A 27,994-nucleotide genomic window follows, 5' to 3' on the forward strand; every position below is an offset into this window, starting at 1 on the left:
AATCCCTGCCTCGTCCACCAAAAAGACCAGCCAAGGCAGCAAACAAAGCTTGCTGGGCCTCTTTTCTCGTGCCCCTTGCACGGTTCCTGCCCCTTCTTCCCTACCGGCCAGTTGATGGCTGTGGCTTTGGTTCTTGCTGGGTGGTGCCGAGCCACGGCGCTCTGAGCCATACTGCTCGATCCAACGATCCGCTTGCCCCTTTGGAGACTCACTACCCGTCGAGGCGGTGCAGTCAGTCACCGAGGGCTCGTCGACTCTGTGCATGTCGTTTCGGTACAACTCCAGTGTTGGCGGTATCACCCTGCGGTTTGGTTGTACGTGGGCATTGCGCGCATGTATGGCAGACAGAGTGCTGCACAGCGTCTCCTGCGGTAATCGGTTTGGGCTCCCTGGCATCAGATTCACTGCTGCCTTTTTACGCCGCGCTGAAGTCGCATTGCTGACCCAAAGGGAGCAGCAGGCTCAGCCAGGAACCGCACACGTCCTCCTCTCCTCTTACAATAGATGCTCCCCAGCCGCCATCGCTCCTTAACCTCTTTCATCCGATCGCATCGTACGCCCCAGATACGGGCCACTTCTACCAGCAGCCGCAGTCCCCAACAGCCTATGGTCCAGCTTTTAGGCCTCCTCTGACTCCCAGGTAGGTGACACCCCTTCTCTGCCGGGGTCCAGTCGGTCTGTTGTCTGGTGGTGGTCATCCAGATTCTCTCTTCTCACCGCTGTGCAGCACAACACTCTTGACGGCGGGCATGGCACATGCCCAAACGCACGCACATCGCACCGGAGTACTTCCACATTTGGCGGGCACCCGCGAGCAATACTCGACGACGACGCCGTCTTTTCGACGTGGCGGCTCCGAGATTCTGTCTCGATCGCCTTCCTTCCCCGGCGCGCCGCTCCGGCGACATCAGTTGACGACGGCTCCGCAAGGCCCGCTCAGCGACTTCGTCCCCTCGGCAGCAAGAATGGACGCCGGGCAGTACGCCGCGCGGGCATCGAGTCAGCAAAACCAAGTACCACCGCTCCAACCCCTTCAAGCGCTCGGAACGCTGCAGTACATGGACTCATCCATGGGCCCGATCAAGCTGGAGATCAACGGTGCTGTCGACAAGGGCCCCTTCCTATCGCCAGACCACGAGTGGACGTGCTACCGACGAAACTACCTGGCATGCGTCTGTTCGTTTCAGCTTAGCCCCTACTATCCTACGATGGCGATTCAGTTCACACCGAGCTCGGGAACGGGCACTAACCAGCCGTTCCCCGTCTACGGTTTCGCGATGTCCATTTCGGCAGTTGTGGCGGAAAACGAGCAGCAGAGCATCGAGCTGGTTCAGCACACGCCCAAGAGAGACAAGGGCCCCATCAGCAAGCCGTCAAAGGTGTCCATGGCGCCCAAGACGAGTTCTCCAACGCACCCTTCGCTAGCCGGCTACGGGGACGTTCCCACGGTCCCCGGCACGAGGGGCTTGTATCCGGACGGATTCACCAATCCACAGGCTGCCGGACAAGCACTCCCCAGCGAGCACACGTTCGAACGAATCCAATTCAAGCAGGCAACACAGAACAATGGTAAACGGCGGGCAGCGCAGCAGTACTACCAGCTGATTGTGGAGCTCTGGGCCGATGTTGGCGTCCACGACCCAGACCAGTTCGTCAAGGTGGCTTATCGCAAGTCGGCCAAGATGATTGTGCGAGGCCGTTCGCCGGGCCACTATCAAAACGAGAGACGAGGAAGCCAAGGCAACGGGCCTGGGGGCTCTGCCGGTACACTCGGCAGCTATGCACCGCTCGGCCACATGGCAGACTTCAACTCCAGCGCCATGCTCGGCGGGGCGGGCACAGGCGGCTATGCGACGACGTACGACAAGTTTGACGCCAGAGGGAACGTTTACGGAAGCAGGGGACAGCACGAAATGTCGGAGGACCCGATGCTGACCGCCCCTGACGACCCCAAAGCCATGGACGGCTCCAAGGCGGCCTATCAATATTACCAGGGGACGGCCATGTACGATGGTCACCACCACCAACATCAACATCACCACCATCATCACCATCACGGCCATCATACGGACCGGGTCGACATGTTCAACCATAGGGCTGGCGCCGAGGCCGTCATGCCGACCATGGGGCCGGACGGCAAAGTCAAGAACGAGTACGAGCTTAACATGCTACCTCGGCCCTTTGGCGCCACGCCACGGACCATGGCGGACCCGCGTCAGCACGATCAGTTTGACGGCAAGACACCTTCGACGGGCGGCTACTACCCCTCCATCTTGTCGCCGCCCGGAATCAACATGACAATGTCTTGAGCAACCGGGGGCGCTTCCCGGTGTGATGAAACACTCAGTTTCTACCCCACAGGTTGCGGCGACACAGTTCCGGGCTGAAAAGAGCTTTACGTACCTACCTTTCTCGCACCCCCTGTCCCCCTTTTCCCCCATCCTGGTGGAAATTCAGCCCCGACACGCGTTGATGCATTTTCAAAGGCGCTTTGCATAAGCTACAGAAGCTTAACCCTTTCGGAGAGCAAGGCTTCAGAAAGCTTATCCTTTTTGGAGAACGGGCAACGGGCAGAAAAGGCAAAAAGTCACGTCGCACAAACAAAGACATGGACCAGCATTACACCATACAGGATTTTTGGGGTGGGAGGGATTGGGGGCGCCCGGGCATGGGTTAGGGGTTCAAGGAGCCATGTTCTTTTTCCGGTGGCTATAAACACCATACTATGGGCACACACTCGCAGCGGAACGGAAGCCATCAGCATTCGAAGATTGGAGACCGTCCATGCCGGGAGGTCTGGCGTTGAGAGAATGAGACGCCGGGTAGACCGGTAACCGACAGACAAATGGGAGGGGGCAAGCAGCATCTAGAGCGATCGGGCTTGGCACGCCTAGCCAGCCGGCGCAGGAAGCTGCCGCTGAGCGGCGAAGGCGGCACTCGAAAGCTGACAGTAGGTAGGCTAGGCGCCGAGCGGGCGGCAAGACCGGTGGCGGGAATGGAACCCTGCTTCCCTATTGTTAGCGGAACGTCGCCGAACTGTTGGCAGGCCGGCAGGCAGGCAGGCATATCGGAAGGCAGGCGACTCTGCGGCGACTGAGATGAAGGGGAAAAGGGGGGGGAGGGGGTGGGGGGTGGGTTCTCTAAAATGCTCCGTGCTACACGAGAAGGGGACGGGGGGAGTGCGGCAGTGGCTGCGGCGGCGGGAGGGAGGAGGAATACCCAGGTCGATGATTTGTTCCTTCTTCTTCTTCTTCTTGTTCTGCAACTCGGGGCAGGGTTCGCACTCTTCCGCCTGAGTCGCGTTTTTTCTTCGATAATGTCTCTCCTCTGTCACTCACTCATTCACGTCTATTCTTCATCCACTATTTCTTTTCTCTTACAGTTTTGGTCTGCTCTTTTGTTTTAATACATTGGACAATCTTTGACGCCAGCCCCCCCGTCTCTGCCATACGAAACTTTACTCTAGCCGGGCGTTATACTTTTTCTCATTCTTTTCCCTCTCCGCATGTTTGTTAGTCTCTTATTTTGCATTCCGATTATCGTGGTGGATTTCTCCTTTTGTTTTTCTTTTTGCTTTTGCGGTTCGTCCCGCAAGGCGCTCCCCCTCGCCCCCTGGCAGCTCTTGATTTTCTCTCCCTGATGGGTGGCAACGGGAACCTACACAGAGAGAGACATGCTTTTTCTTCTTTGGACGCAGAATAATGAGAAGCATCACCTTGACGTGTTTTTGTTTTAACGATTTTAGTATTTCCGGGGAGCGGTCGCGGAGGAGGGATGTGGAGGCGCGGAACTAGCTAGCTATTACGTCAAAACCAAAAAAAAAAAGGGGGGGGGGGGGGGTCTTGAAATATCGGGCAAAGGGAAGAACGGGCCGCAGACTAGCCGCGCGCGATCACCCCAAGCGCCCGCGTCCCCCAGAAAAAGGGTTAGAGTGATGTGGGACGTGCCTACACTACGTTATGGATTTTGAGGCGATCGAAAGGAAGAAGAGGGGGGTGGGGGGGGGGACGACCGGGGTGGGAGTTGAGGACGGCCAAACGGATGGTCGCGCACCATGAGTTGGCGGCTCAAAAGGGGAAATGAATAGAGAGTGCGAGAAGGTGCCGAATGTCGTTGTGGGGAGATAGAGAGAGAGAGAGAGAGAAAGTGAGCGAGTGAGGCGGAGGTGGCGCCAGCCTTGACAGGTTCGCATGTATGTCTTCGGAACGTAGCAGTAACTACCTACCTACCTAGTAGCAGTCGCAGTAGTAACAGTTACTAGTACCTACGGGACGCCGGATCAGGCGCCTTCCGAACGAACAGAACAGAGCGAGTGCGAGAGAAACGTGCCACTGTGGGGGGGGGGGGAAGCTTCGTAGGAGGCGGAAGGCCGTTGTAGGTAAGAGGCGCACACACCAGGGGCAGGGCCATTACCACGCCTTGTCCCCGATTCATTACTCGACACACTGCAACAACAAAAGGAGAGTGTAGACATGTCCACCACTGTCCATCCATCATCATCACACCCGCTACACACCCCTCCTCCTCCTCCTCCCCAATTTCTAATGGGGTACCCCGTCCCAGCTGGGCCTTGCTTGACTGAGCCACGCATAACGCTCTTCTTGACGAGCAAGGCTCTAGGCACGATTTCCCCCTTTCAGCTCCTACCGGCCCCAACTCGGTCTGGTGGCGCTGGTGGTGGCGGCATTTGAAAAAAAAGTATCATCGGAGCCCCGGCTGCGGGCTCTGCGGGCTCTGCTGCTCATTGTCCACAGGGCCAGTCCAGACCGGGCGTGGAATGGCATGGCATAGCATAGCATGGCATAGCATGGCATGGCATGGCATGGCATTGCATCGCCCTGCCCTTGCGGGTGTCGAGGCATCCGCACGGGTGGCTTACGGCGTTTTCGTGCTTGCCGATACGTCAAAATGCCCCCCGAGGACAAAGACGCGTGACATAGGGCAATGGCTCGGCGCGTTGCTGTTCGCACTCTGTCGCCATCCATTCTCCCCCCTCCCCCTGCCCGTTGTTGGCTCTCGTTGCCTCGCTCCACCCTCCTCTTCGAGCGGCGGCGGCGGCGGCGGGCGCGTGTGTCTTGCGCTGGACTCTTGTCTTTCGGCGGTGCTGTAGGGCGACATGCTCCTCATGATCTGACATCTCCGGGGCGGCAGCAGCCCATGCCAGCAGTACAGTCAGTACCGCAGGTACTTGGAGGTACTACACGCATTGGCACGACCTGTACGTCCTACAGGTGGAGCTTGCGCGGCAATCGCCAGCCAGGTTGAGCCTGGGAGGATTGGAGGGTCGAAATCGGGGGGCCGGGGCCCCAAGGGGACTCGAGGTAAGAGGAGAGATTAAGACAAGGCACACACGGCAGCTCCAACGCGTCCTCGACGTCCCGCCACCCCTTCAGTGATCCAATCACGGCCGCATGTAGCCGAGGCCGTTGCGGAAGAGAAATGAAAAACAAGAAAGAAAAAACCCCAACGGTCGAAGGAGAGGAGGCCGGTCAGTCACGACGGAAGATGAGGAGGAGGCGGTCAAGGAGAAGGAGCGTCACGAGCTCGACGCTCTCCTGTCATATCTGCCCAGCAGGGGAGGTTAAAGGCGCTTCCGATACGGCGTCAAGAGAGGATATTTGCATCGTATACATGACGGGAGTGCCGCTATGTGCGAGGTAGCGCGGCTGTGAAGCGCTCGTCGTCTGGTCCTTTGGGCACCACGACCGCCTTCCTGCGCTACGGCCCTTGCAGATTCGCCAAGTGCCCCTTGTGTGTGTGTGAGGAGGGGGGTGACCGACCGTCCGTTTGGACTTGATACCCCGAGCTCGAGGGTGTACAAGGGGGAGGGGGGTTCTAATTTGCAGCAGGGAATGTATGTATGTATGTGTAGGTGCGCGTGTGTGTTCGCGCGCGTGAAGGTAGGTATTACTACTAGTATGCGTGTGTGTGTGTGTGTGTCGTGTGTCGTGTGTCGTGTGTGATGCGCGTCTGTGTAACCTCTACAAACGAGAGAGGGGATGGTGTGATCGGCCGGGCGCCTCTGCGGCCCCCAACGCCTGCCTCATTGACCGTTCCTCCCGCAAGATTTATGCTCACTTCTCTCAAGCTCGCCAGCTGCAGCTATTAGTCTGCCGCTCGAGATGTAGCTATGCCTGGCCCGATTGGCCCTTGAAGAGGGAGGAGGAGGGGGAATGCCGGTTGCTCTCATGCCCGAGTATGTCATCGACATGACAGGGACCAGAGATATGCAGGCAGGCGGAGAGGCATGAGGCTCAAAGGCATCCGAGAGCCGTGTCTCAGTTCTGACGATGGTTCCCTGAAGGCATCGACGTCAGTAACGCGCGGGATATAGCCGGTCCGCCTGCCCCTTGGGGCCGGCCGGCCGGCCGTGTGCACGAGATACCCAAAGGGGCGGGCGTGGACAGAGCACGATGCCTCTGTCCCGCACTCATGAGTCTCATCTTGTAGAGTATCCGATCGTCAAGTCGCGTCTTTGCCGACGCTGTTGCGAACTTTCGACGCCACGGTAGTATTCCTCAAGCCAACGCTCGCGCATGTTGATGACCGAGAAAAGTATGTAGCAGCGAGCGAGCCCATCACCCACGAGCCGCGAGGCAACGGGCCATGGACAAAGAAGAAGCAACGACGTGGAAACAAGCCCGAGACCAGTGACATGCAGGAAGCGGTCGCCTCGCGTTGGAAGATTTCCGCGGCATCCATGGTTGGTCTGTTGCTGGCAGAGCTTACGCCTCTCCTTCCCTCCCTGCCTACCAGCCTGCCTGCCTGTCGCCGCGCGTGATTCATCTTTTTTGTCTCCAACCAACGAACAACTGACAGCGGACTGGTGGGGAGTCCGTGGGCAGCTAGAACCCACTTTCTGCAACGAGCCGAGAAGAGCGGCCCCTCCCACGGCGCAACAACGATAGTACTAATGACTGGGCTCCATCCAAAACTCAAACGCCTAATCAGCAGGAATGCCACCCAAGGGGTGTGTCGAGACCGAGACCGAAGAATACTTGGGGAGAAACGAGGACAAACGGCCTCCACCTTGGCCTGGCTCTAACAGTTCAGAAGTCTCGGAAGCTCATGCGCGGTTCACACGCAGCCGTGGCCGGCCATGTGCCCTTTGACTCCTCGTCTACCGCCCATTTGTCATCCAGCTTCATTCGAGCCAGCCCGCGGAAGGGATCGTCTGGCCATCTGTCTGCGAAAGTGCAGGACTGGGGAGGAAAGAAGAAGAAGAAGAAAAACAGCACGGTGGCCGATGAAAAGGGGGGGAGGGGGGGTCCATGGGCCATGCAGCCACCATTTGACAAGCAAGCATGGGTTCGCTTGGATGAGGGCGGCGGCAAATCCCCTGATGGGGGGGCGTCGACGACCCGTGCGTGTAATGATGCGAGAGAGCCATGACAGCTCGCTGGAAGGACCGGGGGTCAAAAGGAAACCGGGAAGCCGGGCAGAGCGTCTCGGGACCGATGCAATCTGACCAGCGCCCGTCTCCCTCTCTCTCATCAAGATCATCAGGCTCAACCCCATCGGCGTTTGGGCGCCGCGAGTCAATCCTTACGGCCGACGGCTGGTTGCCGCTCATCAGTCCTTGTCTTCGATGCGGTAAGATTGACGAAATTGTTGGGCTTTGACATTGAATTCTGCAGAGCGCTCGAACCTTGCGGCAGCTGCTGCTTGAGCCGTCCTCTTGTAGATCAGCAGTGATGGCACCCCAGTGTAAAAGACCGCGGCTGAGCTTCTTGAGGGCGTACAGGGCTGGTCGGTGGTATCGACTTTGCCATTGCCATCTGCCCGTCGCCGCTGCTGTGCCCATACCCGTACATGTTAGGCGCAACACGCCCGTGGTGCACGATCTCTGTCCCACACGAGTCATCTCATATCGTCAAACAATAAGGGCAGATTCGACCCTGCCTGGCTGTTACCATCGGCACAGGCCCGCCCCGTTGACGACAGTCCGCCCTCTGTCCGACCGAACCAGTTCGTCCAGCACCAGACTCGTCTCAGCCCTACGCTTCTGCCGTCTTTCAAATCTCGAGTCCCACCGCAGGTGGCAAGAAATTCAAATGGGAACTCTTTGACGGTTAGGGGAGAGCAGCATGCCTCGAAGTCATCGCACAGTCGAGTGCGCTGCCCACGGACTGGCCTTGCTGGCCTGTCTCAGCTCCCGGAACAAGCAACTGGTAGCCAGAGGCCCCTGGTCACCCCCCAAGCCCTTAAACCTCCGATGAAGAAGCCAGGGAGGGACTCTCTCTGGGCACTTCGAGGTGTTGCAACCATGGCCCCTTGAGCCAGTCGGGTCCACGGACGATGGCTGGGAGAAGAAGGGGGGGGGGCGCAGGAGGGGGGCCGAGGAGTACGAAAAGGGGCGCTGCAGATGCCCACGAGCATGTGCAGGATTTGGCAAAGTCACCACGTGTCACAACCCTGTCTCCCGTACTAAATACAGCCTGTACAGTATGTTAATGCTTCAGTAGACGCAGTCGAGCTGAAAAGCACCAAGCCGGCAGGGCGATGGCCGGTCCACGGAGGCAGAGACACACCCGAGCGGCATCGCTCTGTTTCAGCTGCGCGTGCTGCTTTGCACGCCTGTACAGTACGTGTGTGCGGGCTCTTCCCGACCTTGACCTAGCCTTCGTCGGATTCTCGTGCTTTGGTCGGCCACGGGCTACCTCGTCGCAGCCCAATGGACGGGTTGGCACCCCATAGCCACCCCTTGCCCACTCTCACTGCTGATGCGTTCGCACGGCCGGCCCGTAGTGCATGCGTGCTGCATACACTGCTGCCTGTGCCGAGCATCTACGGAGACCAAGGGAGTACCCCGAACGGTCGGGCAAACACTGGCATGGCGGACCCGAGTTTGTGGAGCGTCTCCGCTGAGATGGTGGCGGCATGGGCCAGGCGGTTGGTGGCCAAGAAGCTGCTGAGCATGGGGCCTGACCACCTCTCCTCCATGCAGTCCTACACTGGTGTTCCGCGACGCAGATGCGGCCGAGATGTACGCCGTGGCGACCAACTTTCTCCCACCCGAGACGGAGAACCAGGAAACAGCCACAGTTGCCGCGAAGTCACCGTGATGATGCACCGAGTGGGCAGGGAAATGGGCACCCGCGGACAGGGCCAGGGGGTGTTTGATTATTTGAATCCTGGTGGGCCTCCCTTATCGACGTGGCTGGGGTCACTGCTTGGCTTCGACAAGCTAACGAGACGCGAGCTGTCCAGTTTGCGCTGAGCATGGATTATAAACTGAAGGCCTCGTGATCGATTCCGGACAGAGACAGCCAAGACCTGGGAAATATGACGAGGCATCTGGCCGAAGGTGCCATCCTCGTCTTGGCGCAGCGGCCGCTCGGAGGAGAAAGGGGAGAGGGGGGGGGGGGGCTGGATGTTCCTGTACTTGAGTTGACATTTGTTGACAGCCGGTCCGCTCTCCTCGACCCTGCAGCCCCTGCCCCTCACCGAGTCTACCGTCGACGCCGCCGTTGCACAGTGGCACAGACTCCTGCTTGGGGACGCGGGAGCCGTGTTCCCCAGATGACGCACTAGGCAGATCTCCAGATGGCATCCGACATGGCAGCCACCTTGGTCATCTCTCGTGCGTCATGCACGCGGACCACGTCGGCTCCTCCTTGCACAGCAGCCGCCACTGTCGCAGCCGTTCCCCAAATCCGCTCAGACGGCTCTACCACTCCCGTCGCCTTGCCCACGAAGGACTTTCGGCTCGCGCCCACGAGCCACGGCAAGCCTTCCAGGCCAGGCCAGTTTCTCAGCTCTGCAAGGCCCCGCAGAAGTTCAAGGTTTTGCGCCGCCGTCTTGGCGAATCCAATACCGGGATCGAGAATCATCCGCCATCGCCGGACGCCTGCCTCCTCAGCGGCCGTGACGCGGCCCAGGAGCTCCTTAGCCACTGTAGGGATGAGACCGTCCGGATATGACGTGAGGTCCACCATGGACCTTGGTGTTCCCCGCATGTGCATCAGACAGATGGTTGCGCCCAGTCGGGCAGCAGTCGGCAGCATGTCCGGGTCTAGCATTCCAGCCGAGACATCATTGATGATATCGGCTCCACTGGCAACAGCCATCTCTGCGACGCGCGCACGGTAGGTGTCGACGCTGATGGCCATGTCACGCGCCTCGGGCAGGGATCGGATGAGCTCGACGGCAGGGACGACACGGGCTGCTTCTTCTTCAGCCGTTACCTCTGGCCGGCCGGGGGCCGTTGACTGGCCGCCAACATCGATAACGGTGGCCCCGCTACGAGCAATGTCGACTATCACCCCCGACAGGTTCTCCAAGCTGTGGCGTCCTCCATCAGAGAAGGAGTCTGGCGTCAGATTGAGGATTGCCATGACATGGGTCTTGCGGTTGTGTACCAGTGGCGTGAGGGCCGGGGACGTGGGCCGCAGCGGTATGACGGGCGAGAGTGGCTCCCGCGCCGGCAGCTCGTTGAGGTAGTCCTGCACGAGCTTCCACGGCCTAGACGAGTCAAGCGGATGTGAGGGAATTAACCTAGAGGGGTCATGTATCAGAGACTACTCGGCACCTCGGAATACAAGCCGCGTGAGGGCCACTTACTCGGCCAACGGCCTCAAGACGAACTCGCGTTCAGGGATGCCAATATGGGGGACCTTGAGTCGGTCGTGGTTGACCGTCTGATTTCCATAGAGCAGCACGTCCAAGTCAATGTTGCGGGGGCCCTTGTCGACGACTTTGTGACGGCCCATGGCGTTTTCAATGGCCTGAAGCTGGTCCAGCAAGGCTAACGGCTCAAGATCCGTCTCGACCTGTTCTGCACGTGAGCATCTTGCCGACACGGTGCGGGATTTGCTCGTGGCAACGACTCACCTCGCAAACGCCATTGATGAATTGGCCTTGATCCATCACGTACATAGGTTTGGTCTCCCACAGGCTGCTGGTGCGCTTGACGAGGATGCCCCTGCGGTCCATCTCCCTGCACGCCTTTTCGATCTCGGCGACGCGGTCTCCAAGGTTGCTCCCGAGCGCTATATATGCTTTCACCTTTCGAGGCGCGCTGTGACACGCGCAGCCGGAGTGGAGGCGGCTGGGCCGAACATGGCGCGGCTCATGTGCTCCAGGTCGAGGAGAGAGGTCCCTTGCCGGCGGTTGGCGCGAAACAGACGTCTGAATACAGAGGCCCAGTCCAGTCCGGTGCGAATAAAATCGTCGGTAGTGCCGTAGGCCCTGGGGCACAGAGCCTCGGACTGTTGAAAAGGTCATGGATGGCGAGTCCGAGAATATTATCTTGTTTTAAATGCCAGAGTCCCTTGTTGGCGCATTTTCATGAGATGACGTTGGAATTTGGGGGTCTGGCAACTGGCGGGACGGACCAAAAAAGGTATGGTCGCAAACTCGCCAACTGGTCGGGTAGGCGCCACCGACTGGTTGCTGAGCGGGTACGGAGAAAGTACTTCATGTAAGCGCAGTTACGTGCAGCCAACGAAGTACCTTCCAACCAACAAACTTGGTGCACAAAGGGCAGGGACGACGGAGCAAGCGCCCTGGAGCCGAGCCCGCGCTGTTTTCAGGTTGCGAACGCAGCGACCTGCTACGAAGACTCAAAGTGCCAAGTGATCTACTACTCCAGGTAAGTACCTGGGTAGATTGGTTAACCTTGTTGGTCGTGATTAATCCCATTCCAATTGAGCGCCTGATGATATTGGACACCTTCTGGAATCCCTGGCCACTCACTGGTAAGGTATTCTACATTGTCGGACAGCGACGAGCTACGTACTACCTAACATTAGTAAGGTAGTACTTGTAATCGGAGATGTGGAAGCGCAGGTCCCTAAGAGTTGACGTTTCCGTTCAAAGAATTTAGTACATCCACCTCCTTCAAAAGGCAGGCGCAAGCCCGCCGACCGAGAGCCTTCATTGACTAATCGCCCCGGTGTCGTGTGGCAGGAGCTGTCTTCTGGCAGTGACGACCCGTCTCGCGGTGCAGGAACAGCTCGCCTCGGGGCAATCAACGGCGAAGCGCGCTGCGACTTCCCTCGCCAATGCGTCAGACGCGAGTCCTTCGCATCCGGGTATATGTGGGCGACAGGACAGCACCACGTCTAGGAAAAAACGCGATACCGTGAACCGGGACTACGTAGGCACTGACAGAGTCAAAAGTCGCCCGTCCTCCTAGCGGACGCGGTTGCTGCTTTGAGCCGGGATCGCCACTCCCATTGGTCTGCTACTTGCATCTGATAAGATCAGACGGCCGATGATTGCAATGGCCTGCGCCGAGTCAGCGGAGACACGCTTGCAGGGACGGCACTCGTACTTACGAGGGCTGTGCGCGCCGCAGTCCGCCATGTCACTACCAGGGCTGCCGCACAGAGGAAGTGGTAACTGCTAGGTACCACACTGAGGCGGCGAGTCACATGTCTGGGTGCTCAAGGCAACCCCTCGAGCGCCAAGGCATCAATCACCACGACCTTGTCAAAGAGCAGAGAAATAGAGACGGAGAAGGAATAGATATAGAGAATGACGGCGGGCGAGCTGGCGCACATAGGCGCTGGGCGCAACTGGTGTGGTGATTTGTGACTGACTGATTAATAACGAGATTCCGAGGCCGCGTCTCGGTGCACCAGGTCACTGGACTCTCTCACTCACTAGGTGCCCCTGGCACTGCTCCGGGCTGCTGCTTTATTAGCCTAGGTTGCCCGTCGGAGAAACTCTGTGCCCGGGCTTCCACCGCGCCCTCCAGCGGGGACAAAATCCCCAGACCCCCCAGAGCACACTAAACCCGGACCGTGCTAGCGCCTCACCGAGCCTCGGCACGTTTTGCTGGCGCCGCGCTCAAAGACTCGGAGCGACGCCATCGCCCGTCGCCGCCGCCCCAGCTCATGTGAGATTGTTATACCCGTCGCCGCCGCTACAAAACTCCCTCCTTCAAAACCTCGCCAACTCTCTCACTTTCTACCTTTCCCCCCCCCCCTTCGCTGTGCTTCCAAAATTCTCCTTCGCGCAGTCTTACCAGCGACCCCCCGGTCTTTCTTCGTCTTTGTCGCAAAGCCCCCCGCCACACCGTCAAGATGGCCTCTCCACGTACGTCACCCGGCTCGTCGCTTTCACGCCCCCCCGCAGCCGTTGTTCGGCTCGTCGCGGGGGGTTACATGAGAGACAGGATTGGACTGACCCCCTCGCAGAGCAGATCCGCACGCCCATCACCGATCTTTTCAAGATCAAACACCCCATCCTCCTGGCTGGCATGAACGTGGCCGCCGGCCCCAAGCTGGCTGCCGCCGTCACCAACGCCGGCGGCCTCGGTGTCATCGGCGGCGTCGGCTACACCCCCGACATGCTCCGCGAGCAGGTTGCCGAGCTCAAGGAGTACCTCGATGACAAGAACGCTCCATTCGGCGTCGACCTGCTGCTACCCCAGGTCGGTGGCAGCGCTCGCAAGACCAAGTACGTATGACTATGCGCTCTTCCACCGGCCCCATCCCCACTTGCTCACGGGCCAAATCCCGGCGCGTGTGCGATCACATGTCGGTAAACCGCGATGCGACAGAAGATGCTAACTCTGGCGAACCACAGCTATGACTACACCAAGGGCAAGCTCGACGAGCTCGTCGACGTCGTTATCGAGTCTGGTGCCAAGCTCTTCGTCTCGGCCGTCGGTGTCCCCCCCAAGGCCGTCGTCGACAAGCTGCACGCCCATGGCATCGTCTACATGAACATGATCGGCCACGTCAAGCACGTCAAGAAGTGTCTTGAGCTCGGCGTCGACATCATCTGCGCCCAGGGCGGCGAGGGCGGCGGCCACACCGGCGACATCCCCACCACTGTTCTCATCCCTGCCGTCGTAAACGAGGTCAAGGGCCACAAGTCCCCCGTCACCGGCGGCCCCGTCCAGGTCATCGCCGCCGGCGGCATCCACAACGGCCAGTTGCTGGCTGCCTCCCTCATGATGGGCGCTGGCGCCGTCTGGGTCGGCACGCGCTTCATTCTCACCGACGAGGCCGGTGCCCCCAAGGCCCACAAGGACGCCGTCCGCACCGCCGGCCACGACGACAACATCCGCACAATCATCTTCACTGGCCGCCCCATGCGCGTCCGCAACAACCCTTACATCAACGACTGGGAGACCAACCGCCAGCAGGAGATGAAGGAGCTCGCTGCCAAGGGCACCATCCCCTACGAGGCCGACCTCGACAAGTTAACGGGCGAGGGCGCCGAGCACAAGGGCGTCGAGAGCAACATCGCCGCGTCCGAGTCTGAGGACGATGATGACTCCGACGATCCTTTTGAGCAGTTCCGCCCCTACCTGATGGGCAAGTGCGCTGCCGTCTGCAACGAGACCAAGCCCGCAAAGGCGGTCGTCGACGAATTTGTCAACGACGCCGTCGGCTGGATCAAGACGGGCAACAAGATGATTGCCAAGTTGTAAACACAGTTGGATCTGTGACTTGATGTTTTCCTTTATTACCTAGTTATGACCATGTAGACTACATAAGGCATTGGGCGCGTGCAAAATGCGAATACATTCAAAACAAAAACAATCAACGAATAGGGCTTTGTTGCACCTTCATATTCTTGTGTGAATTCGATACTTGACAGGAACTTGCAGAATCGTGAACAGGCGGTATGTCTATTTCATGCTAACCAACATTTGACACCACGCAGTACGCCGCCGTGTTTTCATCCCCGTGCTCCAGCCAACAGAGAGTCGTCAGATCCGTGCAGCCTCAGTCAGCCTGTGGACCAACTTCATGGCGACGTATTTTTCCTTCACATCCCATCAGGACGCTTCATACAAACAGATACGAAATCAAGCAGAGCTCGTGAAAGCTTGCCTCGGGTCCGAGGCGGTGTGTGGCGCGCCATCGAGCTAGTGAGTTACTCAGCACTCAGCTGCCGAGGTAAGCACGGATCGCGCCCTGCAGCCTGGTGGCACCCTCGCCGAGAACATTGCTCAAGTTCTCGAGGTCATCGCTCGCCGTGATGCCAAACTTGCGCACGAAGTCCTTGGCCGCAGACTCGAGGTCGCCGTAGTCCTCCTCAACCTCCTCCTCAGGGCGCCCAAAGTAGGCGTTGGACGAGATGGATGTGGCTCCCTCGAAGCCCTGTAGACGCGTCTTGGCCTCCGCTTGGGCGTTGGGGTCGAAGGCTCCCTTGCCGAAGTACTCGTCCGAGGAGATGCCCTTTTGTGTACCAAACTTGGAACGAGCGTAGTTGTTGGAATCATCTGAGTGCAGTATGAGCATTCATAGGAAATCATGCTTTGTGTTCGAACAGAGTGCCGTGGAGAAAAGACATACCTTCAGCAGCAGCCTTGACAGGACCAACCGAGCCGAAGCCGCCGGCGTTTTTCTTGGCAGCCTGAGACTGAGCGGGTTTGCTGCCTCCAATCTGACCGAAACCAAGACGACCCATGCCCATGCCCAGTCTCTCGACCTCCGCGTTAGACTTTTGCCGGGTATGTGAGCTGGCCGAGGCTGAGGGGCTAACTGGAGTGGGCGACAGAATAGTTGCGGCAGGCCCCGACGACTCCTTGGTCTGCTCCTCTTCAGCGTCCGGGTCATAGCCCAGCTTTGCGATACGCTCGGCCTCCTCCTTTGCCTTCTTCTCCGCCTCATCGAAGTCAATCACATCGCCCGTGACCTTCTTGGCCCCTAGCTTCGTCGTCTTCTTCGCACCGAGGACGTTGGCTTTCCGCGGCCCGCCCGCGGTGGCGGTCTTGCGCAGCGCTGCCGATGTCGTGATGCGGCTCGCCGTGGGCTTGTTCTCTCCCGTGGAGTCCGCCTTGGCGAGGGGAGATGGTGACCGGCCCGCGTCCTTGGCGTTACCATTGCCAGCATTGAGGAAGGGCGAGGGCGTTCGGCCGACAACGGGAGGAGTTGCTGTGCGCGACAGCGGAGGAGTGGGGCGCTTAATGGCAGGCTTGTCCCACGAGGAGAAGAAGTCATCATCAGGCTCGCCAGCCGGCGTCGAAGATCCATCGCCTTCAGCCGCATCCGCAATAACAACCTCGCCCAGGAATCTAGAATATCGTAAGCAGGCGGACCGTGATGGGACGTTGTTATACGCACTCCTTGGCGTCCCTGGCGGCGCGGCGCTTCAGCTCGTCCTTGTACTTGGTCGCCGCATTGGATTGATACTTGGTCTTGGGGTCCTTGCTGTTAAGCGCCGCAGTGCCCCCGTTTTGCTGGAAGAACTTGGTGGCAGCCTCGTTGCCACCAACCTTCATGAGTCGCAGCTGATCCCATTGCCACTCTGCGCCATTGTCAGAACCTGTCCGTCTCCTCTTCTTGAGGGAACATGATCGGTGCACGTACGATCGAGGTTGGTAGAGCGCACAAACGAGATGTGCACGCCTAGGTTGCGGTGGTTGGCGGAGCAATCGAGGCAGAGGTAGATGCCGAACGGCACCGACGTCCACGTCGGGTTCTTCTGGCCGCAGTCAAAGCATATCTGAGAGACATGGTAAGTTGGCATATCCCAGCAGCACGACGGGCGCATCTCCAGGCTTACCTTGTTGGCAGGCTTGGACTTGAGCTTCTCAAAGATCTTGAGCGACTGCTGCTTGGTCGCGAGGCCGCTCATCTTGGGCAGGCACGTGGTAGTCGTGTCGCAGATTCGGGGTGGGTTGAACGAGGCAGCCTGGAAGCGGTGGGTGCGTGACGTCGATTGCCTCGCGGGCGGTAGGTCGGAGGACAGATCTCGGCCAGAGAGCACGGAGCCGGAGAGTTTTGGGCGTCGGTTCAGGAGACGTGATGTTGAGGGGCGACGAGCGTCTGCTAAGGTAAAGTGGCATATCGGCGGCGCTAGCCCTGATTGGGCGGCGGCAATGCTCCACCCTTCACTGCTGCTAACAGTACAACAACTTTCTGCCGAGGGCAGCTTCATCAGCAGCAGCTGCTACCAACGAATGACCGGAGTATCGCCTCTGGCCTTGACGCAACTGCTCCATCATCACCAGCCCGCCATCGCTGGTACCATGGATAGTGAGGAGCCGCCATGATGAAACCGACGACAACTTCTCTCCTCGCGCTGCGCCCACGCGCGTGCGCCGCCGCTCCTCCGTCGCTTCGTTCCGCGTTCCTGACGAGATCGTATGCGACACAACAAGGCCTCGGAACGACTGCCAACCCGGGCCCCCGGCGGCGAAGCGTCACGCCCTTTAATGACGACGGCTACGTCCCTTGGAGCGAGCTCTCGGCGGCGGAAAAGACGGCAAGGGCAACGCAACAGAGTTTCAACTTTGGCATGATTCTTGTGGGAGTGGTGCTAACGGTATGGCTTTCTGCGGACTATCTTCTCGATCTGGTATTGACTTTGGAGCAGGGAGCCGTTGGATATTTCCTCTGGACCGATGTATTTTCCCCAGACAGCAAGATCTCTCAATTCAACCGAGCAGTCGACAAGATCAAGAAGGATGCCAGGTGCATCGAGCTGCTCGGTGATTCCAAAAAGATCATCGCCCACGGCGACGAAACGTTCAACAAATGGCGACGAGCTCGTCCCGTTGCGTACGAGTGCTCCTCTAGCCGGTGGCTGAGCCTATGGCTAACAACCTTCCAGGTCGTCTGAGAGAACTGACCCACAAGGAAATGAGCATCTGGTGATGCATTTCCATGTCAGTTGCGCATCCGCTTTACCTCGTGAGCAGCTTGCTAAAACCTGCCTAGGTTGATGGTCCGTTGCGAAATGGCATTGCGCAGATGCACATGATCAGACGCCGAGGCGAAAGCGACTTCGAGTACAAATACCTCTTCATCGACATCAAAGGGCATGAGAGAATATACCTGGAGAACGCTGATGATAAGCCAGCTTCGGGAAAGAAGCAGCTAAGCTTCTTCGGCGTAAAGTGGTAATGATGCCACGACTCCATCCCTGCAAAGACAAGAACGTTGCCTGAAAAGGGTGCTGTGAGCGCTTGTCTGATGCCTGTATTCAAACCCGCTGGACACCAAGCGTGAAGGCACATCGGTACTGCAACTCTCTCGCCAGCTCGACCGGCTTGCTATGCCGCACGTCCCCCAGGATAGCCTGGCACGAATGCCAACTGCCCTCAGCCTGTGCGGGAAGATCGCCTCAGCCGGACCGACCCGGGGAATGCTGGAAAGTATCCAGGTGGCCATTCCTCTCATGCCCATTGGCGCAGGCGATTCAATATTCGAAACGTCTGTACATAGGGCGGCTGTGTCATCTATTGCACTTAGAAAGCCATACTCATGTATACTGTCATCACCTCAACGGAACTAGCATGAGTCTTGCGAAGTAGAAGCACACTAGACGTTCATTCTAGTAGCAATTATCTCAATGGAAAGAATATCCACGGAGAGAACGTCGTGGCTTTCAATGAACTATCGAGTTTGAAGTTCTCAACGTATTCATCATGAGGGCAATGCTATCGCGGCTCCATGTGAGTCGAGACTCGGTTTGACTTCACATACCAGTTAGTGCATGCCAAGTTCATGCCCTGTACAATAATGCCATCATGCAGACCTGTGTCGAAACGCCGTGGGAAACTAGCTCAGAGATGCTGCGTATGTGATGCAGTGCGGATTCGCCAACGGCCCCGTCAGCCTATGTAAAGGAAGAGGCGGTGATCCGGTCTCGCAGAAACGACCCAACTTGATGAGACACGTCTCCGCACCTGAATCTCCTAGAGAGGCTACTGTGACACGTCGCAACGGTACCTGCTGGTGGCAGCTTGTCGCTGCACGAAGCCTGGATGCCGGCAAGTCATTCGCGAGCGCTCACCACGCAAGCTCCCCGACGGCCTAGCCAACACGGAACACATACGATAGGTGCCTCTGAAGTATTTTAATGCTATGACTGTCGAGCCTAGGAATGGGTTCCTGGGATTCTGCTCGCCCTCGGCATTACTGTGCCTTGCTACACGGACCAACTGCGGCTTCGCATCGCGGCCACGCGCACGCAGCAGGAATCGACCTTCACAGCTCTGTCGACAGCCGGTGATGCCTACCTTATAATCGCTGATCCGCTGTTCAATTGATACATACAGTCTGATGGCCCTTGCAGACAGGTAAGCCTTTCACTGTCATAGCCAGCAGAGAAAAGAGTACAGCATGGGTCAACAAACACTTTAGCCTCGAAGGGCTGGACCAGGGTAGAACAAAGGCAGCGGACATTCTCTCCCATCTGATGTGTTCACATACGTGCACTGTGCTTTCATCTACACCCGTCCGGTCCTCATTCACCGACGATTCACCGACGATAGGTTCCACGTCCAGTTTGTTCATGTACCTGTAATAGCATCGGCAAAGGCAGCGCCACTCACCCACAAACCATTGTCGGTGAGCCGCCTCCATGAGACAAAATAAAGTTGAGAATCGTGCGTCACGCCAAGCGGGCCTTGTGCTGTCGGCTTCAAACCCCTGGGTTGATACCAGTGCTCCATTGATCGCGCGGCGCGTTGATGGTTGCTGTCCGCACTGACATGAAAGAGACGAGAGCCATTCACGACATCGTCGAGACGATCATGAAAAGGCCGGTCGGTACGTGAATCACTATGTTTCTCACACGAATATATATCAAAATCTGCGTCTCGAGATCGGCTGAGGCCTTTCTAAAACTACATGAAGCACCATCGTGCGAGGCTTGCGGTCCGTTTTCTCGTCTATGACACGCAAAGAAGCTCACCAGGATATCCAGACCGGCTTCGGTAACTCAGAAGACTGCATCACGACAATCATATTCCTCTCAGGCACAATGCGATTCCTTTGCATGATCGCGGGTGTGGCCACGCTCGTGGGGGCCATTACACTCCCTCAGGAGTACGTTGAAGGCACCTACACGGTCACGTATGACGACGCGGGCAACGAGGTCCATACTCGCATCGCCGGCCCCATCGCACCTCGAGGACAGGACGGCGGCACCGTCGCCGACGCTGCGACACGAGGCGTGGCGGAGCAGTCCACCAACGGCTACTACGCGTTCTGCTTCTGCAGCCACAAGCTCAACGCGGGCGACACCGACGCCGCCGTCGCCGACCTCAAGAGCCAGTTCCCCCAGGACAAGCACTACGATGGGTCACCCAACTACTACTCGATCCGCGGCTCGGTCGTGGCGTATGCGTGCAATGTCAAGGGCAAGATATTCGTACAGAACGCGACCCCTCTCCTCATCACGCAAATGCTGGACAAGGTGTCGAACCAGTGTGGGCGTTACGTGGGGGGATGGGGGATGTTCACGGAGGGGCCGCTCCAAGACCCCTGGCCAGCGCACTTTGGGTACATGAACTACAAGGAGGGCCTCAACTTTTGCCGGGAGGGCACCAACATCCTGCAGTCGCATTGCTGAAGCTGGACGTTGGCGGATTGAAACTGCTCGATGAAGAGACCAGGCGTGGGACTAGCAAAAGGAAGACTCTTTTACATTCAAGGACATCACCATTGCCGAGCCCGTGGGCGATGATGATGCTACCTAGCTAGCGTAGTGAAACTGGAACGCGTCTTGACCCTCGTTGCAACGCACAAGAGGCCATTGCCGAGGGCGACCCCTACTCTAGACCGTATGCATGGCACACGGCACGGCTGCGTCGTCGGTCGATCATCGACCCTGGCGATCATGTTACCTTCTCCAACTGCTTCGCTCCGCAGCAACGATCCCTCTACCCCTCCAATATATAGATTCGGAGACATGAAACTCTGCGCCTGAGTACCGTCTTCTGGGCGTGAATTGGCTGCGATCGCGCCTCCTCACAAAAGTGCCTTCATGTTTCTGTGGCGCCACAGACTCGCCCAGGCTCTACCGCGTTGCATCGTTCGCCCCGTGGCAAAGTGATTGTCCTACAAGGCCGGCTGCTTAAGCAACCTGGGGATCAGGGCAGTTAAGTTGCCAGTTCATCCGTGATAGGCTTGGGTAGCATTATAGATTTGCCCCGATGGCAAGCGGGATATGAGTGAACTTGAACACCAGTGTCAGGGGACGCGCGATCGTGGTAGTAAAACGATGTGCGGACCTCGGAAGAGAGCACGAAGCGATGAGGGGGCATACGAGACTGATCATCCGACGAGATAAAACCAGTGTCAGGTCAAGCGTGCCGCCCGGCACCGGGATGGTTGACGCATGCGAGGCGCAGCTTAATGTTTTGCATTACATAAAATCTCGCGGTTGCAACGCTTCACAGCGCATGCCGACTTCCTGCTTCTCAATAGCGGAGAGACTTTCTGCTCGTAGTGTGGCCTTGCAGAGTCGTTTATCAACCCCTTGACGCCACTCAAGGGCCCAGCATGAACAAAGCTGGTCAAAAAAGGAAGCTCAGCGCGATGCGGTTGCGTAATTGATCGCGCACCACAGCCAAGGCCAAGCGAGCTCTCTGCCGACCCCATCTTCAGAAGTCCTTTGTGCCCAAAGATACCGAAATCGGGCATTGGCACTCGAGGAGCGCGAGGCTTGTTTCTCAAGCACATCGCTCATGCCTTGCTGTTGTGCATCATCATCATCATCATCATCATCATCATCATGTGGCCAGTTCGCAGCAGCGGGCTCTCCGCATCTCCTGGCCAAGAGTCACAGGTTCTGGGCAACTGCTCAATGTAGCAGGTGACTCTATGTTTGCCGTTGTGCGTCCCCGGCGTGGATGTGTGCCGGAAGGAAGCCAACACAGACAGATGCTTCTGGGTAGGCTTACCCCTGATGGCAATATCCGGCGCAGACGCCGATAGGGCGGGGTGCTCCCGCGGATCTGGCGCTTCGATCGAGACCACATACCAGGTACTCCGCTCAAATATGCGTTATGTAGTTGACACCCTCACCCGAAGCACAAGTTCCCGTGTGCGTGCATGCCAGGCTCATGGGCCATCAGGAGCTTCGACCCGACATCCAAGTATCTGCTGTCGAGGTGCCGCCGGCCATCAGCTGGCGCGGAGGCTTCTCCGACGCTGGTGGCCCCGCGGTACGTCCGTCGACTCGCTTGACTTCTTCATGAGGGGTCGCTACGAGGTGGTGGTTGAGAGCCGGTGTCCGCGCATGGCATGTCGTGTATTGTAGAGAGTCGCACCGGCAAGGGGATAAGGAATCAATCGGCTTCATAGGCACTCCCCACCGATGCCCACTGCAGTCCACATGATTCGCATGTGCGCATATTCACGGGCCCGCCACGCGCAGGGCTCAACAGGATGCTCGTCTGCGGACAACTATTGTGTTAGGCGTGATGGTCTGGCCTCGTTTCGTATTTGTGTGGTTTTCTCAAGCGCAGTCTCGCCACCCGTAATGTGAGTCCTTGAATGACTGCGTGCGCTTTTATTCTCTTGTCGGTCATTGCGTTGTGCGAAGTTGACATGCGTGCCGATTGCTGATGTGTATCGTTTCAAAGCTGCTGTTTACGTGAAGGATATCGATATCAATATGCGGCGGGAGACCGGTAGCGTTAAGCCATATATATTTCGAGGCGCCTGGCGTTCCTACTCGCGATTCATATAAAAGCTTAAAAGATCCTAGAGTCTAGATGAACGGCAGAGCTCTACCGTTGCTAGACCTATTGGCCTCATTTCTTCGAATCCAGTCTAATATTAGTGCCGTGTTGTTACTATCCATCGCTGCAAATACTACATGTACCAAAAAAGTATTCGAAACGGCTACACCATGCACAACGGGTGCTATTCACTTAAATTCCAGGTGGAGCATTTGCATTAAGGGACGTATAGATCTCCTACATTACCCGTGTGTGATATATGCAGATGTCAAACGTATAGTGCGGTTTACTAAAAGACCCCGGCGGACCAAAGTGTACTGTTGTGTTTCCAATCGAACACCAACTTATAGCACTCAACGGGCCTAGCAAGGTGAACTGCCGGTAGTCTAATACCTTGAGATGGGATGTGGACAGTACTAGCTCATCTGTTAGATGTTCCCATGTCCACATGAAGTCGGGTTCGCCGCAATAGTGTCGACGCTATTCAAACCTGACAGGCTGATGTCATGATTAGAACATGTCAATCTATAATGCAACAGGCCCGAGGTGCAAACACTAGGGATTGACTGAGGGAGGCGTGGCCTCCAAACCTTGAGTCATACGAGGGTCTTAATTTGCTCGTTGTCCGCTCTCGCGGAAACAGTGGCGTCGGCCACGACCAGGCATTGAGGACAGCCCTTCGGTCCCGTCCACTGATCAACAGCGCGGCCGCGCCAGCCCGGATCTGCTTCGACAGACACGGGCAAGGGAGGAGGCAAGACGGATCGATGAGCCCTGGCTGGATCCTCGGCGCACTACTAACCACTAGGTACCAACGCCGACGGCAGCCCGAGCAGCTGATGGAGCCTGTCGGGCTCTCTTACTTACCGGTTCGGGGGCGGCATGGCGGGCAAAGTCCGGGGTTCATACGGCTCCCTATGCGCCCCCCTGTAAACTCCCTTGTAACTCCCTACAGCTGGTGGGTGATAGACCGACACCTTCCTCCCTGCCACCTCCGCTGCCGCTTCCGCCGTGGCGCCGGACGGCTCAGCGCCGGACGGCACAACCAGGGAAGGTGCAACGTAGCAGGGCCGATGATTGAGGGAGGTCCAGCGGCAACGAGCACATTCCCTGCCATTCTTCAGCGTGTCGGGCTCTCCGGCTCGGTGCTAAAGGGACCTTGATGGCTTCCCCGGACCAGATTGAAACCCCCCCCCCAACCCTTTCCCCCAGCTCATCGCACCTGCCTCGCCTTGGAGAAATCGACGGCCCGTGGCAAGCTGGACTGCCACGGCCGTGTGATGGAGTTGAGGCTTGACGGGGCAGGCAGGTGAGGCGGAGCTCACTTGCAGCGGGACAAAGCACTTGCTTGTGCTCTGCTTCGTTAGGTACTGTGTGCTCCGTAGACACAGGGGCGACGCCTGGGAGACCCTTCCTGTCCTGGCTGGGTCCTGGCTGGGTCGGTCGGCCATCGGACCGCGGTGGGATAATGCTCTCAAATTATGCCGCGTTCTAGAATACAGGACCCCAGACAATCCACTGAGGGTCGTGGCAGTGCCGGTAGCACAAAGCACTAAATTTGTCGAGGACAAAGTACTTCGTACCTGACGCAAAGTAAATTGTACGTACCAAGTTTAGGTTCGCACTACATACTAGGTACCTCACTACGCAGGTACTTAGCTCCTGTAGGTACTTGATGTATCTCGAGTTCGCGATAATCACATGCAACTTTTCAGCAAGCTGCGGCGCCTTGACTGGCTGGCTTTGCTTCACGAGGAAACCGCTGCCGGCATCGACGACGTCATATTGACCGATAGCTTCGGACGCCTATAATTGACGAGGAAGGAGCTGGCCGTCTGGAGCTGCAAGCCCTTGAAATCGCGATCGATCGAAGTTTCCAGAGGCCGGTACAGAAGCTCTACTCTGCCGTGTTGCCAAAACACCACATCAATCGCTTCCTTGTACCAGCCATTGGCTTACTTCGTGGCCCGTGCCTTGTTTCATATCTTGTTCGAAACGCACACACCCAAGTATACTACTGGCATCCTCCATCGACCAGGGCGACCGCGCGGCCCCGGACCCCACCCGTGCCCCAGACGTGCTGTGCTCAGTTCTGGGCCTTGCTCGACTGAGCAGGACGGCTGGATTCTCTACTGCGACGCTCGTCCACGCGCGGAAGGTCGGTTGCCGCCGGGCGACTCATCATGACACGAATTTGTGCTGTACTGCGCGACGGCGAGCGGTTGGCAACGGGCTTCGGCACGGCAGTCGCAGGAGGCTGGCGCCTCAGCAACTTCGCTTCGGCCGTCCACGTCGGTGGCGAGCATGTCGCCAGCCACTCTTGTCGAGAGACGTGGAGTCGTACATACGTCCAGCTCGTGCACGCTCTTGCCTTGGACGACGAGCATTCCTTGCACTCTGGCTCTGGGAGGAGCGGAACCCAGCATCCCACCCGCCCCGGAGGCATGGCGGCCGGACTGCCTCCACTGGGAGCCGAGACGTTGCACAGTGAGTGGACATCTCCTCAACAGAGAGGCCTATGGAAAGTATGATACCTTGCGCAGCGGAGCCCCTCCAAGCCGTCCTCGCACGGCGCTGTCAAGGGTCCCCCAGCTTTTGTTGCTCACTGCACCCGGTCCCTCGACGCTGCCAGACGAGCCAACAGTATTCGCTTCGAGCATGCACGTTGTGCGGGTTGCCCCAACCCCACCCCCACAACAAGGATTGACAAAGTAGGCATGGCATGGGGTGCTCTGCGGGCAACGTTGGCAGCCAGACGCGGGGGCGACATCGTGCCTCAACCCAGGACGGGTCGTACGAGCTCCTGCGAGCAATGGTCATGATGTCGTGGGCTGACTCAAATGCTCGCACCAGGTTCCATCAGACGTTACTTCATCGCCCGTCGCTTCAGCCATTCGGGCCTGCCTGGCATCGAACGCAATTGATTCCCGTGTCACCCAGCAGAAAGCGGCTTGATGATGCAACGCCGGTATACTATGCAGATCCAAGACGGGCTGCCAGGCAGGCCACCAGCCAGCTTCCCCGCGTCGCTCGTGCAACACTGCTGCAGACGCGTCAAACCTAAAAACGGCCAAATGAGAAAAAATTTTCTTGCTCGTACAGACGGCCCTCCGTCCCGGCCGCCTCGAATCCAGGGACGGATCTGACGCATCTGGGTGGCCCACACGGCACCCCCGGCAGCCACAGCGCAAGCCCCGCATCCTGTCCTCCGTCCCGTCTCTTCAAGGACCTTGCTGGTGGGCGGGCAGTCATGTCTGGGGATTGCCGCTGTCAAGTTGAGCGCCCACGGCTTGCCTTGGGCCAACGTCCGGCACGATGTCGGGTCATGCAACCCACAGGTTCTCGCGTGCCGGCTGCCCCGACATGGGCGGGGAGAATGAGATGGATGCTTGTGGACGCCATGCAGATTCCCGGACCGACACACATACAGCCCCGAGTCGGTTTTTATTCGCCCAGCATTGCTAGCGGTGAGAGGCATTGGTCTCATCGCCTGTCCTTTGGCGAGAAACCTTGGCAAGATGGCCAGTATAATTTTGCTGGACGGCGAAGGCTCACGTTACTCCGACCTCGCAGCGCGCGCTTGTGAACCATCGCGCCAAAAATAGCGGCTGCCATTGCACGAAAGATACGAGCAGTGGCTACCACTACGTGTTGTTGCCGAGTCACTGACCGGTCTATTGCGGCGCTTCCAGTGGGGGAGAGGACTGCAACGCGTGGCCGACATGTAGTGGACCGCTGTTTTGTCGCCATGCTCCCTCCCGTGCTCCGATGGCGATGAGGAGTGCATGATAGGCACGGATCGATCTCGTTTCCCAATGGCTTGAATATCGTACGGCGCTATCATCTCTGCTTGACGAAGTGAGGTGGGGGGCCTTGGGCCGTTCTGCCGGTCATGGGCCATGGCTGACGTGACCCCTAAGGCCCCATCCCATGCCTGTACCGTCATGGTGCCAGCAGCAATTCGTGCTCGCAAGGTGTGGACGAGGACGCTTTGTGAAGCCATTCGAAGCGTGAACAGTCGGCGCCTGGTGTGCAATCGGCACCCTCCAGGTCTCTAGTGGCAGGGCAGCAAGGGGGCGTGGCGACCACAACGAAGACGATGCCAGAAAGCTTGCCAACCCTCAGGGTGTGATCGTTTGGGGGAATCCTTCGCCTTGCCGCAATCCGAAGGCTTTTCCTACCTGAACTGTGTTTGGATGGCAGCAGGCGGCGTTTTGACGAGTCGTTAACCGCATTCCAAAACTGGTCAATGGAGTAAGGAACTTTGTACGAGTCTTGTTGCAGCACACGTACAGACTTTGTGCAAGATGGCAACCGAGCTTCTCCAGTCTTTTGACCTTGCTAGGTACATGGCGATGCCTTCTCCCCCGAGCTGACCTAGGCAGCGAAACCTTCGAAGCAGGGCCGAATTCATCCCGGCAGCGCGGAGCGATAAGCGCCACTCCATAAATCGGGCCTCTCTCTGACGTCCAGGCTAATAGTAGCGCCCATAGCGTTTGCGGTACAGTAGCCAAAGGGCAGCAGTAGGAGGAGTACTGTTTTGTTACTCAGTTCTAGATTACTTATCTTGGGCTCGACCAATGCCCCAGTGCCCGCTATCAGGAAACGACGCTCAAACATATCGCTCCGTCACACCATGTGGGGGGTTCTCGGTCAGAGCAAACTGAGTTTTGAGGTTCAGGGCCGTCGGCTCATTTACCTGCCCCGTGGGGCCGGATTTGGGACGTCCGGGGAGGCACCATCATGGTCGACGTCGGGGGCGCTTCCAGACATTGACATGAGCCGTCAGCCCGGGATGCGCCGGCTAATAGCACGACGTAGCAGCAGCTTTTTGTCCCCCCGTCTGTCGCGGCTATCTCGGCGGGCCGCCGCCGCCAGTCGCCGAGAAACGGCCAGGGAGAGAGTGATCGATGATGAGAGCCCGTGATCCTTGTGATAAAGCAGCCGGGATGCCTGGAAGCCCCCCTTCCCTCGGCCCCCCGCCCGTCCTGTCCAGCCACTTGACTCTTCTTTCTCCCCTTCGCTGGCTCGTCGTTGTAGTAGGTGTCCTCTAGATGACGACATGACACCAGTCGACGTGCGTGCTTGGGGTTCAACCTCTCGATAGTCCTCCTCGGCCAGGCATTTGCCGCTGACCAAGGAGAGTAGCATGGCCGCGGCCACGGTGCGCACCACACGTCTTCCCAATGGTCAGTCCCTCTTATTATGCCATGTGCATGCCAGAGTGTCGTCAGATTGCATATTGCGCGCGCGTCGTTTCGCGCTTGGCCCCCCCCCCCCCCTCCTCTCCCCTTACTTCCTTCCTTCCTTCTTCTCCCTTGCCCCCCTTCCCCCCTGCAAGCCTGGGGAACATCGGCCATTGTTGAAACCTGGTCGCTCCTGCAGCTCTCCTACAATCGTACGGAGTACGTATGTACGTACATACGTGCTTTGCACACCACCACCTCCATCCAGGCGCAGCGCCGCGGCACATTTCAGCTTGCGGCACGCATATCGGTAGATTGTGTACTGCACTGATGTACTACCTTACTAAACCATCAGAAAGATGTACAAAGAGGTGCTAACTACTAACAGCTCCAGCCTCTCAACCCAAGTAAGTATCAAGGT

At 58.1% G+C, this 27,994-nt stretch overlaps 8 protein-coding genes across 8 annotated transcripts; 5 read left to right on the forward strand and 3 right to left on the reverse strand.

Moving 5' to 3' along the window:
* Nucleotides 1-483: 483 nt before the first annotated feature.
* Nucleotides 484-2,309, forward strand: JDV02_007602 (uncharacterized protein; the record flags this gene model as incomplete). Its single annotated transcript, XM_047989108.1, has 2 exons — nucleotides 484-640; nucleotides 728-2,309. Exon 2 carries the CDS (start codon nucleotides 750-752, stop codon nucleotides 2,307-2,309), a length of 1,560 nt encoding a protein of 519 aa, XP_047845107.1. The 5' UTR covers nucleotides 484-640; nucleotides 728-749.
* Nucleotides 2,310-5,889: 3,580 nt separating this feature from the next.
* JDV02_007603 (uncharacterized protein) lies at nucleotides 5,890-7,178 on the reverse strand. The gene has a single exon (XM_047989109.1). The coding sequence runs from the start codon at nucleotides 6,784-6,786 to the stop codon at nucleotides 6,463-6,465; it is 324 nt and encodes a 107-aa protein (XP_047845108.1). The 5' UTR covers nucleotides 6,787-7,178; the 3' UTR covers nucleotides 5,890-6,462.
* A 2,352-nt stretch (nucleotides 7,179-9,530) lies between these two features.
* On the reverse strand, nucleotides 9,531-11,226 carry FOL1 (trifunctional dihydropteroate synthetase; the record flags this gene model as incomplete). The annotated part of the gene is made up of 3 exons (XM_047989110.1): nucleotides 9,531-10,497; nucleotides 10,564-10,772; nucleotides 10,834-11,226. The coding sequence occupies 3 exons, from the start codon at nucleotides 11,224-11,226 to the stop codon at nucleotides 9,531-9,533; spliced, it is 1,569 nt and encodes a 522-aa protein (XP_047845109.1).
* Nucleotides 11,227-12,802: 1,576 nt separating this feature from the next.
* Nucleotides 12,803-14,515, forward strand: JDV02_007605 (uncharacterized protein). The gene is made up of 3 exons (XM_047989111.1): nucleotides 12,803-13,044; nucleotides 13,146-13,407; nucleotides 13,537-14,515. The coding sequence occupies exons 1-3, from the start codon at nucleotides 13,032-13,034 to the stop codon at nucleotides 14,387-14,389; spliced, it is 1,128 nt and encodes a 375-aa protein (XP_047845110.1). The 5' UTR covers nucleotides 12,803-13,031; the 3' UTR covers nucleotides 14,390-14,515.
* On the reverse strand, nucleotides 14,503-16,708 carry GLO3 (ADP-ribosylation factor GTPase activating protein, ER-Golgi transport). The gene is made up of 5 exons (XM_047989112.1): nucleotides 16,474-16,708; nucleotides 16,278-16,413; nucleotides 16,032-16,215; nucleotides 15,261-15,982; nucleotides 14,503-15,187 (listed from the first exon to the last, which is right to left on the reverse strand). Exons 1-5 carry the CDS (start codon nucleotides 16,543-16,545, stop codon nucleotides 14,850-14,852), a joined length of 1,452 nt encoding a protein of 483 aa, XP_047845111.1. The 5' UTR covers nucleotides 16,546-16,708; the 3' UTR covers nucleotides 14,503-14,849.
* A 149-nt stretch (nucleotides 16,709-16,857) lies between these two features.
* TIM21 (mitochondrial import inner membrane translocase subunit tim21) lies at nucleotides 16,858-18,348 on the forward strand. Its single transcript, XM_047989113.1, has 4 exons — nucleotides 16,858-17,235; nucleotides 17,287-17,471; nucleotides 17,524-17,578; nucleotides 17,631-18,348. The coding sequence occupies exons 1-4, from the start codon at nucleotides 16,960-16,962 to the stop codon at nucleotides 17,814-17,816; spliced, it is 702 nt and encodes a 233-aa protein (XP_047845112.1). The 5' UTR covers nucleotides 16,858-16,959; the 3' UTR covers nucleotides 17,817-18,348.
* Nucleotides 18,349-19,680: 1,332 nt separating this feature from the next.
* Nucleotides 19,681-20,271, forward strand: JDV02_007608 (uncharacterized protein; the record flags this gene model as incomplete). The annotated part of the gene is made up of 1 exon (XM_047989114.1): nucleotides 19,681-20,271. One exon carries the CDS (start codon nucleotides 19,681-19,683, stop codon nucleotides 20,269-20,271), a length of 591 nt encoding a protein of 196 aa, XP_047845113.1.
* A 4,838-nt stretch (nucleotides 20,272-25,109) lies between these two features.
* On the forward strand, nucleotides 25,110-25,451 carry JDV02_007609 (uncharacterized protein; the record flags this gene model as incomplete). The annotated part of the gene is made up of 1 exon (XM_047989115.1): nucleotides 25,110-25,451. The coding sequence occupies one exon, from the start codon at nucleotides 25,110-25,112 to the stop codon at nucleotides 25,449-25,451; it is 342 nt and encodes a 113-aa protein (XP_047845114.1).
* Between the last annotated feature and the right edge of the window lie 2,543 nt (nucleotides 25,452-27,994).

The sequence above is a fragment of the Purpureocillium takamizusanense genome, chromosome 7 (assembly GCF_022605165.1).
Source record: "Purpureocillium takamizusanense chromosome 7, complete sequence".
NCBI lineage: Eukaryota > Fungi > Ascomycota > Sordariomycetes > Hypocreales > Ophiocordycipitaceae > Purpureocillium > Purpureocillium takamizusanense.

Bases quoted from the DNA above. Each gene is read 5' to 3' on its own strand.
- GLO3 (XM_047989112.1), bottom strand. From the start codon at position 16,545: ATGAGCGGCCTCGCGACCAAGCAGCAGTCGCTCAAGATCTTTGAGAAG. The intron at 16,216-16,277 runs GTACGTGCACCG...ACAATGGCGCAG, and splicing joins GCGCTCTACCAACCTCGATC to AGTGGCAATGGGATCAGCTG. The intron at 15,983-16,031 runs GTGCGTATAACA...ACGATATTCTAG, and splicing joins GCCGCCAGGGACGCCAAGGA to ATTCCTGGGCGAGGTTGTTA.
- TIM21 (XM_047989113.1), top strand. From the start codon at position 16,960: ATGATGAAACCGACGACAACTTCTCTCCTCGCGCTGCGCCCACGCGCG. The intron at 17,236-17,286 runs GTATGGCTTTCT...ACTTTGGAGCAG, and splicing joins TTGTGGGAGTGGTGCTAACG to GGAGCCGTTGGATATTTCCT. The intron at 17,579-17,630 runs GTCAGTTGCGCA...AAACCTGCCTAG, and splicing joins ATCTGGTGATGCATTTCCAT to GTTGATGGTCCGTTGCGAAA.
- JDV02_007603 (XM_047989109.1), bottom strand. From the start codon at position 6,786: ATGAATCACGCGCGGCGACAGGCAGGCAGGCTGGTAGGCAGGGAGGGA.
- JDV02_007605 (XM_047989111.1), top strand. The intron at 13,408-13,536 runs GTACGTATGACT...GGCGAACCACAG, and splicing joins GGCAGCGCTCGCAAGACCAA to CTATGACTACACCAAGGGCA.